The sequence below is a fragment of the Amblyomma mixtum genome, chromosome 3 (assembly GCF_055824585.1).
Source record: "Amblyomma mixtum isolate Tamu chromosome 3, ASM5582458v1, whole genome shotgun sequence".
Classification (NCBI taxonomy): domain Eukaryota; kingdom Metazoa; phylum Arthropoda; class Arachnida; order Ixodida; family Ixodidae; genus Amblyomma; species Amblyomma mixtum.
The window spans coordinates 311,630-326,398 of NC_143014.1; the positions used below are offsets into that span (position 1 = coordinate 311,630).

A 14,769-nucleotide genomic window follows, 5' to 3' on the forward strand; every position below is an offset into this window, starting at 1 on the left:
CCGATCGCTTATCACACAATTCTAAGCCAAATCTTCGGCTGGTGCCTTCCACATGAAAGGGATATTGAGGTGTCCACTGACCTAGGAGTCAGTTGCGCGTCTTTCCTTTCATCAAAATCAACGGACTGTACAACGTGGTCAACGCCAGCGCCAATGACTCCAATTAACGCCGGCGGCCCACTTGTTTTGTTTGGTCTGGTTTTTGAGAAAAAGAAATGGCGTAGAATATACCTCCCCTATTTGGAACCCACACCAACCTTACTTAATTCACACCCTAGAAGCTATTCAAAACCGTGCAGCCCACTTTATTTCACCCACTCTAGTGTTACAAATATAAAATTGTATCTCGACATAGAGCCTCTGGTGCACAGGCGGAAAATTGCCAGTTTGTCTTTGTTCCACAAACTATACCATTGTTTTCCGTTACTTCGGGACTCCAATATGCTTCCGCCCCTCAGAACTTCACGCCGTCTCTTCAACTCCATGAGCAATCTACGCGTGCACGGCTCCATTAACGCATTTAACAAGCCATATCTGCCTGTTGCCATCGAAGAATGGAACTCATTACCCGAATGCATTGTCATCGAACGCAATCCATGTAAGTTCCGCCAATTGCTGCTGTCAAACTTAAAAACCTGATATTGATTATTCTTCTCTTTGTGCTTTACTACCGTTTTATATACTACATTTGGGCACTCTCTATGATTGGTTTATGCACGTTTTCTCTTTATATCCTGCCAGTATATGTATATCTATATGTATATGTATATGGCACCGATTGTGATCTGTTGTATTATTTTTATGTAACGCCCCCCCCCCCCCCCTCCCTTATGTAATACCGCACAACCCAGGGGTCTTTACGGGTCAATGAATGATGATGATGATAACTGTCGCATCTTGGTGGGTAGCGAAACCGCGCTATATGGGAAGGGCTAAAGAAGAGAGTGAAAGAAGAAAGGAAGAAAAAAAAAGTGAAGAATAGTTTTTCAGGAAAGAAAATGCCACAGTATCTGTCTCAGATCTCGGTGGGCACCTGAACCACGCCTTTGAACACAGTGAACGCCCACGGCCTATGACATCAGTGCCGCGTTTCTGCCTCAACAATTGCCAATGCTAACGCACGCAGCGCACTTCTGTCACTACCGCTACGTACCTTAAAGCACGACTGAGGTGTCCACTGTTCCAGGAGGCCAGTCATAGGCCTTTCCTTAGCTTTCGAAGCTGCCGCTTTTCATTGATTTCGTAGCTTAAAGCGCGACTATGGTGTCCACTGTCCAAGGTAGGCAGTTATGCGCCTTTCCTTTCGATGCTCTGGCTGTTCATCGGTTTCGTAGCTTAAAGTGCGAGTAAGGCGTCCACTATCTGAAGGGGACAGTTATGAACCGCCCCGCCTCGGTGGCTCAGTGATTACGGCGCTCGGCTGCTGAGCCAAAAGACGCGGATTCGATCCCGGCCACGGCTGCCGAATTTCGATGAAGGCGAAATTCTAGAGGCCCGTGTACTGTGCGATGTCAGTGCACGTTAAAGAACCCCAGGTGGTGGAAATTTCCGGAGTTCCGGACCCCAATAAACCAAACCAAACCAGTTATGCACCTTTCCTTTCGTCTGCTTTATCTTAAGGTCAAATGAGCGTGAAATCTTCAGACGCAGTGGCCTTGGCTTTATTTATTATTTATTTATTCTATATTGCAGACCTTGTTCAGGTTCAAGCAGGGTGGTAAAAGGAATAATACAAATAAACAATGCATCAGTCAACGGTAACTGGAAACGATGAATCATTCCAGTCTGTTATAGTTCGGGAAAAAAATGAAAACTTTAATACATTCGTCAGTGCAAAATAAGGGGCTAGTGGATTCGGATGATGGTGTCGAGTAAGCCTGCAGGTTGAACAAGACAGATAGGATGAAGGGTTAATTGCTAAATCTCATTTAAAAAGCATGCAAATAACCGCAATCGAAGATTTTTCCTTCGCTGCTCAAGAAGCTCAATGCCATTATAACTCATTATTTGTGAGGGAGAGCCACAGCGAGAGAATTTTGAGTAGATAAATCGCACAGCTTTCCTCTGTGCACTTTCAAGACATTTTATATTTTGTTCAGTAAACGGGTCCTAAGCGACGCATGCATATGCAAATTTAGGTCCAATTCCTGAATAATAAACCAGCCATTTTACGTTCGGTGGACAGTTTTTGGGTTTACCTAGCGTAATGAAGCTTTGGCCTCAAAAATGTGTTGTACCTGTGTTTGACGTGCTCTCTCGGGTTACTAAGCTGCAGACTCCCTTGGCCATCTTCACTGTGCTAATGTGAAATTACAAGAAAATGTTTCATTAACTGGCTAACGGATTTTTACGCGACAAAGCAACGCCGTGCGCCATACTAGGAACACCGGACGGATTTCTGCCCCCGGGACTTCTTTCTGTGCTCACGGACACCTGGGCTCAGTTGCAAGCGGCTTCGAACACACGTACCCAGTGGGCACTCAGCGACCGGCTAGAAAAATACTCCTGCGCTCAATCACATGACACTGGCTCAGCGCAGCGCCAATCCGAGTGTGGCAAAGAAACAGCTGGCGAAGGTGCGTCACCACGTACGGATGTAGCGAGCTGCGGCGGCGGCTCAAGAAGAGGGGCACTACTAATGAGGCCGCCAGCGGCGGCGGCGGCGGGGCGGGGGTGGCGTCCTATTACGGCGCGCCGGGCTTGGAAAGCGCGGAAGAGGAGAAGAGGATCGATGGTGGCTTCGCAGCGATGGCGCGAGATGGCGCCGCGTGAGCCTCGGGAGGCGGTGGTGGCGGCCGGGCCGCCGCCGCTGCCAGAGGCTCGGGGAAGCAGGGCGGCAGCATGACCGTGGCGGCGCCCAACGCGAGCCTGGGCAATCTGACGGACGAGGAAGCCGGCGATGACGAATCCTGGGAGGGTGTGCTCAAATTGGTGCTCAAGACGCTCGCGCTGGTCACCATCATTTCGTCGGCAGTGTTCGGGAACCTGCTCGTGGTCACCTCGGTTATTCGGCACCACAAGCTGCGCATCACCACGAACTACTTCATCGTGTCGCTGGCGCTGGCGGATACGCTGGTGGCGCTGTTCGCGATGACCTTCAACGCGTCCGTCACCATCTCGGGCCGCTGGCTTTTCAACCAGACTGTGTGCGACTTTTGGAACTCGTGTGACGTGCTCTTCAGCACGGCCTCCATTATGCACCTGTGCTGTATCAGCGTGGACCGCTACTACGCGATCATCAAGCCGCTAGAGTACCCGACCAAAATAACGGGCCGCACTGTGGCCATCATGCTGGCCTGCGCCTGGATCAGCTCGGGCCTCATTTCCTTCATCCCCATCTTCATGGGCTGGTACACGACGGATGAGCACCTGGGCTACAAGCTCGACCACCCAGACGAGTGCATCTTCGTTGTAAACAAGCCGTACGCTATTGTCTCGAGCAGTGTGTCCTTCTGGATCCCGTGCTGCATCATGCTGTTCACCTACTGGCGCATCTATGTCGAGGCCACCCGGCAGGAGAAGATGCTGTGCAAGTCGCAGATGGGCCCCGCCGGCATGCTGTGCCGCAACTCCACAGACCTGCCCAATGTTCACGCACCGCCGCACCGCAACTCGCACGGCGATGACCCAGAGAGCGGCCAGTCGACGCCAACCAAGCGCACCATCAACAAGATGAAGCGCGAGCACAAGGCGGCCAAGACGCTGGGCATCATCATGGGCGCGTTCATCCTCTGCTGGCTGCCCTTCTTCCTGTGGTACGTGTCGGTGACCATGTGCGGAGACGCCTGTCCCTGCCCCGATCTTGTGGTAGACCTGCTGTTCTGGATCGGATACCTCAACTCGTCGCTCAACCCCGTCATCTACGCGTACTTCAACCGCGAGTTCCGCCAGGCCTTCAAGGAGACGCTGCAGGCCATCTTCTGCTCATGTAAGGGCGCCTCTTGCTTCATGACGCGTAGCCGTAGCCGTGCCATCCGATTCGACTGCACCTACCGGTCCACGCTGGACGTGGCCGAGAGTAAGTGCCTGCGGGACTGAACAGGCGGAGTGCAACCTTTCGTCGCCGAGAGCTTGCGCTTCGCCTCTCTCCCCGGCTGGCGGCGCGATTAGGATCAATAAAGCGCTCCGACTGTTTGGACTCATGACGACGCCAGGGTCGAGCATGGCCCGGCATTCGCTCGAGACATTCCGCTCCTGTGCCGTGACTGTCCTTTGAATGTGATGAATGGTTTCGCTCGGGCTAAGCCTAAAGCAGGTAGATGCCAAGGACAACGACTGGCTCTTGTAGAATATGTGCAAATGACTTTATCGCAGTTGTGACATGTACTGCGTCTTTAGTGGCCGCCAGAAGGCCTTGTTAGATTTTCTTATATTTATGTGCTCATTACACATAACTGTTAATGCATGGCTCACAAAACGGTTGACGTGCTCTTCTTTGTTTTGAAGGCCAACATTTTCATGCCGCATAATCATGCAGAGCGGTTTATTAACATATTTTCCGCCCTGGTAGCATCCCAGTAATTATGTTATTCAGGCCTCTGGTGGCTCTGATGATTTTTAGAATACCATTAATGAACCGCTCTTTCTTTGCATGTGCAACTAGTGCCATTACCTGGAGGGACGGGACGATATGACTATGATGAACGAATACTACATGGCGATAAAGTCACTTTCTGTAAGAATCAGTAGAAAAGGATCTCTGAAAATAAAACCACTTCAGTGAATGCTGAGTTCTTTACCAAGCTCGTGCGCGCTCAATTAGCGTGTTGTGTATTCGTGTCTAATCATTGGCGGTGTATTTGCTTATGTGCACACTATGTTTACAAGGGCATTTGCGACCTAAACTTCCAACTTTCATGAATTAACGGCAATATATAATGTATGCACTATGCATTGCGGTAGGGAACACTGGAAACAGACCCTTTCACCAAACCGCTCAGGGCTCGGTGTTTGCAGGTTGGCGCTTGATAAAAGAACGGCAAAAGTTTAGTGGATGGTGTATCTGACGACGCTATTCATTACCTCGCCCTGGGAAGTAATGGATGCGTCAAAAAGCTAAGAGCTTTATGACACCTATGGCGAGAGAGTCACCCCTCGAAAACACCATTGCAACATCAACATGCACAGAATCATGAACAGCGCGAAGTTGGGAGGTGCTTTGCTATTAATGCGTCATAAGGCCACGTCACTGAATTTAGCGCACGCTGCACAGTATCTGTAGGCTACCTGCACCGTGCCGCACTTCCTGTTCGGGTCGAGAAGCAAACGAGAAGCTTGATGTTCCTATGCATATCCACGTTCCCCAGTAAGGTAGTCGTACGCCATGTGTGGCTCCGGCGGAATGCTCGTGCCTTGCGATTCACTACGGCAGGTGGCGTCGCCTCTGAACGGTCCCTTTTTCTAGGCTGTGTGGTATGGCGTTGCGGTCAGTGCGGGAAGTTGGCTGCAGAATACCACTGCCTTTGAATGGATTGCCACTATTCTGACAGCAGTTTTATGTGCTCTTAGCAGGAGCTGAAGAAAAAACAAATATGCCGTTGTTTTCTGTCACAGTGTATTTCTCGCTGCTTATTGCTGCTTCCGTGCCCACGGGTGTTTTTGAGCATGTTGATTGACTGCGTCGACAGCTCTCTCCTTTTGCTGTTGTTGGGAAATATGGAAGTAAATCCAGATCCTTCTCACACTCTTAGCAGAATCATCACTGGTGATCCGAGCAGACACCACGAGTGAGGATAGTAATCATAGAGCTAAGGTCAAATTAACACGATCAGAACAAAACATGGATACACCTTGTACCTTGAAGGAATTGGAGGCAGAGTCAGTAGCGCTTTCAGCAATTAACGAAGGTGTTATTTAAATAAACCAAGGAGGGGGCTGAGTCGGACTGGTTGGTTCATGTTGAATGGTACGACAAAACAGCGCTGACGGACGGGACGGAAGAGACAGGCACATGCGCTGAACTAACAACAAAGTGGTTTATTGCGAAAGAGGGTAGCAATATAACGCACAGAAGGGAAGCAAATGCTGGACGAACATAACATCACATACATACGGGAAATCATCACTGATCATCGCTGATGCACTGCTCTACGTAGATCTTCGCGAACAAAATAAGCGTTGGCAGGCACTAATTCATGAATTAGAAGACCGGAGTCGTAGAAATAGTTTAGTAAAGAAAACCATGTAAAGAAAACCATCGAAGAACTACAGATTGGACAACATAGTTTGGAATCAGCCCTCGTCAATATGAATTCCAGACTTATGAAAGTTGAACACTCACTTGAAACAACAGACGAAGTAAAGCAGGATTTCCAATGCACTGCTCTAGATCTTCGCAAGCAAAATAAGCTTTGACAGGCACTAATTCAGGAATTAGAAGACCGGAGTCGTAGAAATAATTTAGTGTTTTATGATAGCCGATGACCGTCACCATGAAACATGGGATGAAACGTTGACCCCGAACTCTCGCCTAACGACACTGATCGGGCTCAATGATTAGAGCAGTATTAGCAGTATTCTAATTCTGGGTGCCGTCCAGTGATTTCGAAGTTCGGCAACTTCAAAACCAGAGAAAAAATAGTGAAATGTAGAAGACATAAAAGGAGAAGACATTCAAGTCACAGAAGATTACTCGTCTTCCATACGCCAAGCACACAAAAAAACTGCATGGCTTTGCCCGATCACTACCCGGCTCCCCATCTTTTAAGCTAAAATACATTAAGTTGGTTGCGAACGACATTTCCTACTTGTATGACAATGTCAACGATAAAACATTTGAAATTAGCCCAGAACGCACCAAGCCGATAACTCAACGCTCGCCTTCGTCTCCCCCCGCTACATCTTGTCCTGGTAAATTTGCCTAGCTGTTACCGAGGGGTAGTGGCCGTTGTCTAAGCGTAGCCCAAACATCAGTTTTACTTACTAATATTCAAAGTGTCATCAAACGACGTACAGGAATCTGCTCTGCCATAAGTACGTGCTGAGATGTCATCATCGTCCTAACTGAAACTTGGCTTCATGAATACATACTATATTTTAAGGTGCAATATCGATTCATCAAATCATTTCCACATCTATCGATGTGACTGGAAATATTGACGAGGTGGGGACGTACTAACAGCAGTCAGTAAAAGAAAAGTCATATTCTGTTCACATAACATCAAGCATCCAAATGATAAGGGTATATCCTCAACTACGCTCCTGCAGAATTATCGTAGGCGCATGCTATCGGCCACGTAAATTCACCTGCTACATTTGGTACCAAGCTACCATTAATGTCATCGTAACGCGTTACCCTTCATGCTCTGTATTTCTATTGAGCGTCTTCCCGGGCATCGACTGGTCCTTGATGCAACCTTCCTCATCTTTGACACTGTGTAAGGTGTTCACTAACTCATGCTCGCTGTTTAAACTTACCCAAACCGTTGCTCACCATAGATTTACTGAAGTTACAGCAAGCACATTAGACCTCGTACTTACAACAAACGCAGAACTGTGTTCAGAAATAACCTACATGCCTCAGTTAAGAGACCATTCTTTGATAAATATTAAGGCGAAAGACTTTAATGCCTCATACTGTCGTTAGCAGACGCGTCGGCAGGAGTGTCGACAAACGCGTCGGCAGGAGTGTCGACAGACGCGTCGGCAGAAGTGTCGACAGACGCGTCGGCAGCCGTGTCGACAGACGCGTCGGCAGATTCGTCCGTCTTTCGGCGTCACTGCTTAAAAGGCTCAAGGTTCCAGCATGAATAAAGGCGCATCTAGTGAATGCATGGCCTTCATAAATAAAATAAAAGGAGTAAAGTCAAAAAAAGGAAAATAAAAATAAGAAAATAAACAAAAATAAAAACAAAATAAAAATAAGATGTGAAAATAAAAATAAAAAACAATAAAATTAAGAAAATGAGCAAAAATTAATACGAAACAAAATATGAAATATAAAAAAGTAAATAACAAACAGTGGCCAGGAAACGCTTTCGCCTTGCAGCACTTTAGAGAGCCAAAGTGCCCCCTGAATTTTTTTCTGTGAACATTCCGATGCAAAAATCTGCTAGTCACACTAAAACAATACGCTTGTATCATTGCGCTGATTTCAACCAAAGAATAATGAACTAAGTTCTTTCGTGGCAACTTTTTTTCGACGAATTAGAGTTCCGATCGGTGAACGCAAACTGGCTCTTATTCAAGAAAAAAATCTTCGATCGCACCAGCCTCTTCACACCTGCTCGCGTAATATCTTATTATCTGCATGCGCCATGGTATAGTGTACTATCGCGATGGAAAGAAACGTGAACAGCGCGGCGCCTACGCACTCCACGGTTCGAATGTCTCTTTATCACGCTTTTACCTGGATGATAAAAAAAAGACGTCCGAGTCGTCTTAAAATGTATTATGAACGGCTCTAGCATCTTTTCCTATCACCTAAGTGAAAGCGTGATGAAAAGAAAGGTAAATGGCGGAGCTTATGCACCGCTTTATTCGCATTTCTTTCCATCGCCCCTGTGCATCTTAAGTGCTTGTCTAAACGTAAGAAACGTTTCTTCCGATCAGCTAAAGAATCATGTACTCAGCATCATTGGTTCCGTTACCGCTCTGCAGCTCACACAATTTTGAGGTCAAGAACGCTAAAAAAGATTACCTGAAAACATATTACCGGGTATGTTCCTAAATAATCCGAGAACATTTTGGAGTGTCATTAACTCGACTGAAATGCCTAGGATTGTGCTAACGAATTCAAGTGAAAAACATATATCGGATAGTGCCTGTGCAGTTGTACTGAATGATGTATTTTCGAGATTTCTTTCAAGTGCTGAAACTACGGACTTGCCTCATCCTGCTCATAACTACCTTGCAATGTATCCTGTAGTCATCCATCCTGACTGTGTAGCTAGCATAATTGACAACCTTAAGACATCCTTCACTGCTGGTGTTGATTGCATTACCGCAAAATTCCTAAAAAGTACTAAAATGTATTCATCTCTTGCATTGACTAAAATTGTGAGCAGTCATTGAACTACTGGCCATTTGGAAGATAGGCAAGGTGGTTCATGTGTATGAATCGCCTTTTTAACTACCGATCCATATCTATTACCAGTATCCCATGTGAAATCTTGTAGCACATGCTCTTTTCCCATATTGTCACTTTTCTTGAATCAAACTCGTTTTTTCATCCCTGTCAGCATGATCTTAGGAAGTCCTAGTCATGCTAAACGCAGCTACTTTTATTCGCACAGGGACTTCAAGCAAGTTTGGAATTTTGGACCGCCGCTCGATCGTCTACTATATCTTCCTAGATTTCGCTAAGGCATTTTGTAAGGTTTCTCACCATCTTTTGTTATTCAAAACGGCGCACGGTAGGATTACACGCTAACATTCTAAAATGATTCGAAGTTTTCCTTAATCATCGTCAGCAATTTGTTGCAGTCAGTAACATTAATTCCACCGTTCACCTTGTTCTAGCCGGTGTTCCCAAAGGCACCGTCTTGGGGCTCCTACTTTTCTTATATTTATCAACAATTTACCCTGTAATCGTTCTTCTGTACATCTTTTTGCTGAGGACTGCGTTGTTTTTCGGGAAATAACAAATGATAGTGACAAGCACAAGATTCAGTCTGAGCTTAACGCTATCTCATCAGGGTGTAAAACTTGTCATATGACGTTAAATTCTGACATGTGCAAACTTATGAGCATTTCTTGTGTTAGTAGTGGTTTGCCCGTATGTACTCTGAGCGGTTTGTTACTTGAACCACTTGCAACATATAAGTACCTCGGAATTCATATTGCGTACAGTCGGCCACTTATTTTAAAGTATCCCGCGAACGTTGGCAGGCTGGCTAGTCAGCACCTTATAACGGCGCGAGCGGCGATATCGACAAGATTATGGTCTGCTGGGCTCTTCCAACATGTGCGACACAACCGGTGCGATGGTTAATACCGCAGTGCGCTTCACGACTGAGCAGAGATAGCAAGTAGCAACTTTGCTCAGACCCGCCGCGGTGGCTCAGTGGCTATGGTGCTCGGCTGCTGACCCGAAAGACGCGGGTTCGATCCCGGCCGCGGCGGTTGAATTTCTTTGGAGGAGAAATTCTAGAGACCCGTGTACTGTGCGATGTCAGTGCACGTTAAAGAACCGCAGGTGGTCGAAATTTCCGGAGCCCTCCACTACGGCGTCTCTCATAGACTTAGTCGCTTTGGGACGTTAAACCCCATAAACCAAACCAAATCAACTTTGTTCAAATGAGCAAGCCAGGGAAAGGCCATATGTACTCAATAAAAAGGGCGTCATCATTTCTGGCGCTTGCGCAATGCATTTTGCCGGAAGATCAAAGCCTGCTACATTCGTGCCATCAGCTCGCACAGCGGCTGATAACTTCTAGTCCACGCTCACGTGATAAAGTTGTAATGGCCGCCAGCGAAGGACCACACACCGGCAAGGGTTGTGTCGCACATGTTGGAAGTGCCCAGCAGACGACACTCGTGGGGCAGGGAATTTACGGCGCACATGCTTTTTCTCGTCTATTTCACCGCTCCGAGCCATGATAAGGCGCCGACTAGCCGGCCGGTCGACGCTCGCGCGATACTTAAAAAAAAGTGGCCGACTGTACAGAGGGCAAAACACAAATCTAGAACGACCAAACTGTATTCCCCAGCTCCCAAAGCCGCTGAGACCAGGAAGGCAAAATTGGCGATGAAATCCTATGAGTTTAACTGCACATGCTTACATCCAGACCATTTTTAACCAAATGTTATCGCTAGATATCGCGTATTCAGCCCGAAACACGCCCAGAACGTGTTCTAGAGAAGCGTTTTGCCCTCTGTACATCAAGCGTAACTGCTACGAAGGCTACCTTGGGCCTAACTTCGCTTGCATCACAAAGCAAAATTCCACGTCTGTCTCTTTTTCACAAAATGTTTCGTCATGAGTTCATTCGCTACGAGTTACTTCATCGCCTTTCATATATTTCACGCCAAACAGATCACATGCATAAGGCAGGCAGTTCTACATGCAAAACTAAAACCTTCTCGGATTCTTTTATTCCTCTTACTTCATATGTCTGGAACCACCTTCCTTCTCCAATTGCCTCAATTTGTGACCCTGTATTGTTTCGGTGTGCTGTTACAGCTTCTAATGTGTAATAATTGTGTTGTTCACTTATTATAACTCTTATCTATGTTTCGGTAATTTATTGTTCTCTTATTTTGTTTTGTATTGCCAGCGTTATTATTTATTACCCACTCCCCTCTGTAATGCTTCGCCCTGAGGGTAAGATAAATAAATAAATTTGCATGCGAGGTTACAGCGCTCAGAGTGTCAAGTGCACTTCTAAATTTTGAATGTGCCTGCTGACATACAGTTGCAGTACAATTAGCTACAACTAAAAATAGCACTACTACAGCAAAGTATGAAACTGCTCTAAACATATATCACTCAAGTTGACCGACCCCGCGTCTTATATTGCATTCTGTGTACGCCTACGAAATACTTACACGGACGGATTTCTGGGAACTCTTCGATGGTGTCTTATTCGGACAATATAGTTCTTCGTCAAAAAAGGGAGAATTGATGACCGTTTTACAAAATAATGATCATTTGGAAGCGACGCGTGTGCCGGCGTTGCTGTCCTTGAAGCCCGACTTGCAGAACGTATAGCGCGTTTCACGGTGCTTTCGTTTGATGAAATGACACCAATTCTCTCTGGGCGTTGTGAGAAAGCGAGAGGCTTTATTGGCGGAAATCCCGTATAATTTTCTATGATGGCTAGTACATGAAGTTGGACTACTTGGTTCATGACCTAAAGTATTCACTCAGCAAATCAGGACGAAAGAGACCCTGACGATACGAGCACTACTTACCCTGAACATTAGGGTGAGTTAGCTGGCTCCTTGTTGTAGATAAATCAAATACACAGGAACAACCGCACACATGTATACAGCACAACAGCGTAGGGTTTCTGACCGTTGTTCCAGCGTATGAACGAGCGTGAATGCTCAGTATGTTTTAAGCATGAAATGCTTTTAGCTCCCGTTGTGGGCAGTGTGGTGATGTCACGCCGACACCGAGAGCCAACATCCGGGCACTGAATTCCACTCATACGGGCACTGAAACGAGAACATCCGGGCACCGTACGAGAGTTACCGAGATTGGTTGGTTGGTTGCGACCAGTGTTGTCGGTAACGCGTTACAAGTAACGGCGTTACCGGTAACGCGTTACTTTTCTCGGTAACTTAGTAACGTACTCGTTACCATTTCGGAACTGTAACGGGTAACGTACTTGCGTTAACATTTTTCGGTAACGTGAGGTGTCACGTTACTAGTTACTTTTTATTTCAATTGGCCCCCTCCGCCTATTTTTCAGAAAAAAAAACGCCGAGAATGATGTTGCAATTAAACAAAATCTACCGGTGTTCTCGACGACCCTTGTTGCGGCTCGCATACATGCCAAAAAACACCTGCCCTTGACGACGCACTAAACTAAAAGAAAAGCACGAACACGCAGTCACACACTTGTCTTCACGCCCAAACCATTCACACACACAACCCTCTAAAGAGTGGACGCATGACGAGCCACCAATGGACCATTAGCAGAAATCTGTAAGTCAGTTTCTGCGTAAGCTTGTTTTCCTGCCAAAAGGTCTCGTTCCCAGGCGACTCTCGCATTCTAGGCGGAAGCAGCTCCCCCCACTGAGCAAACTCAGGAATGTCGCCAGTTTACTTCAAGATGGCCCCAAGAGAGCCGTCGAAAGAGTACAATGGTACAGCACAGAAAAGGGGATTGCAGTCAACCGGCTTTTTCCTTCTGCAACTGCGGCTACGTTTCTGGTTATTGAGTTCTTAAGCGAGCGAAGCTGACCTTGAACACCTTGACGTAAACACTCGCATTTTTGCGGTAATTATACGGGTTCAAGAAAAAAAATTGTTTATATGCGCATATATATATTTTTTTCCGGAACTATAACATTTAAGCATTTTTTTATTGATACACAATTTCAGCGCAATTTCGTAAGCAGAAGCACACCAGAATTACTGTAAATTTGTTGAGTTCAGCTATGTTTTATTTGTGAAGTAGGAATTATGTGAAGTATGAGCTTTCTAAAATTGTTATCTTGAGCTCTTACAGCGAAGATGCTCTGATTAAAATTTATGGTTATGGAGTAACGGCAAAGGAACGTGCGATACTTTTTTTCGGTAAGGGTAATGGTAACGCGTTACCTTTTCTTGTAGGTAACGTAGGGCGGTAACGCGTTTTTTTTATTGTAACGAGTAACGTATTTAGTTACTTTTTTTTCGGTAACGCCTACAACACCGGTTGCGACTGACAGAAGAGTGAAAAGGAAAGTGCACGGGCCTGCAAACTGGTTCAAGCCGAGCCACCACCGCTGCTACGTGCAGATAGAATAGAGTTGAAAGATAAGAGGAAAGAGAAAGAGAGAGAAAAGACGCGCGTCGCAACAACCGCGTCCGCCAGAGCGGACGCTGGCTGAAAAAACAGATACACAACGAGACTCTCTAAGCCCTCCTACGGGACCAGCATACAAGCGCCGGTTGCTCTCCAAATGAGTCACAAAAAATACCTGCTGCCAGTGTCATCTCAATGTTCATCAAGATATCACTCGAGCTGTGCATTTGATAATGCACGGAATTATAATTTCCGATTTCTAATAACGCGTGCAAAAAGCACATACCTGCCACGATATACTTCGTTGTCGTACGTGATCTGTTAGGGGCTTTGAGAGAAGGCCGCTTAGAGAAAGAGGGGAGCTACAGGGCGAGAAGGGCTTTCGGCGGAAAACTGCTTTCGCGCCCTCCCCATGGATGGCGCTACGGTCCTACACTCACGCATGTAAAAGACCGGCCACTGGGCCTTCAGCTCATGCCCTTTCCCCCTCTGGCAGGCAGATGTATACACGCTCGCGGAGTATTCGAACGCGCTGCATATACATTCGTCAGGCCTGCGTCTCGTCGTGTCCGCGTACGCTTCTGCATCGTCCTGCATTTCAATGCCGCCACCGTCACAGCTGCTTAAGCCGAGCAATGGAGCCTGATAAAACGAGAGGTAGGAAGCGTCTTGCGGAAAGCGATCGCTTTGCGAGTGATACGCCACAGAAGAAGACGGCTCGCCCCTGCCCTGCCGACAACGGACACTAGACCCATTTCAAGATTTTGACTAGTACCATCTACAAGCAATGTGTTATGCCCGCAAACATTTCATGCTTACTCTACTCTCGGTTACGGGAGAGGCAGAGATTTTTTTTTTCATTTTGTTGTTTGGAGCCTCACATATATGTTTCCTCGTTTCAAGCAATAAAACTTTAGTTGCAATACTTTCTCTGCTGTGGCACCACATGGACAAGGACGTAGACGGAGTGACAACACAAGTGAGCACTTGTGTTGTCGTCACTCCATCTCCGTCCTTGTCCTTGTGGTACGACAGCATACAAAATATGAATTCGTACCAACTCGCCCAATTCTCAACCCTTTTAAACATTAATTGCAAGTCAGCGCCTGTCCTGGCGTGTCTCTCTTTTCGTGCCGGTCAAAAGTACGCGCCGTTCTTTTTGAAATCACGTATGGGAGTTGCTCTTTTCTTGATTGTTTATTTAATTTGGAGGTATTGTTCAATGACAATTTAGTGGAGCCATTTTGTGTCCGAAAGAAAACTTATTGGAAAATACATTATAAAACAACCACGTGCCGCCAGTGGGATCCGAACTCAGGACCTGCGTATGTCCCGTACTGTGCTGTACTAACCGAGCCCTGTCGGCGGCTGT

At 46.6% G+C, this 14,769-nt stretch overlaps 1 protein-coding gene across 10 annotated transcripts in view; it reads left to right on the forward strand.

Moving 5' to 3' along the window:
• Positions 1 to 2,713: 2,713 nt before the first annotated feature.
• The window catches only part of LOC149349077 (octopamine receptor beta-2R-like), a 507,633-nt gene continuing 495,577 nt past the window's right edge, over positions 2,714 to 14,769 (forward strand). For 5 of the 10 annotated variants that reach the window (XR_016289954.1, XR_016289952.1, XR_016289953.1 and 2 more), the window contains exon 1: positions 2,714 to 3,928. Coding sequence is in view for 6 of the 10 variants with exons in the window: in XM_089578059.1 (XP_089434185.1) it covers positions 2,842 to 3,928 (1,087 nt within the window). In the remaining 4 variants the exon portion in view is untranslated. The other 5 variants (XM_089578061.1, XM_089578060.1, XM_089578058.1 and 2 more) reach the window with 4 other exon arrangements.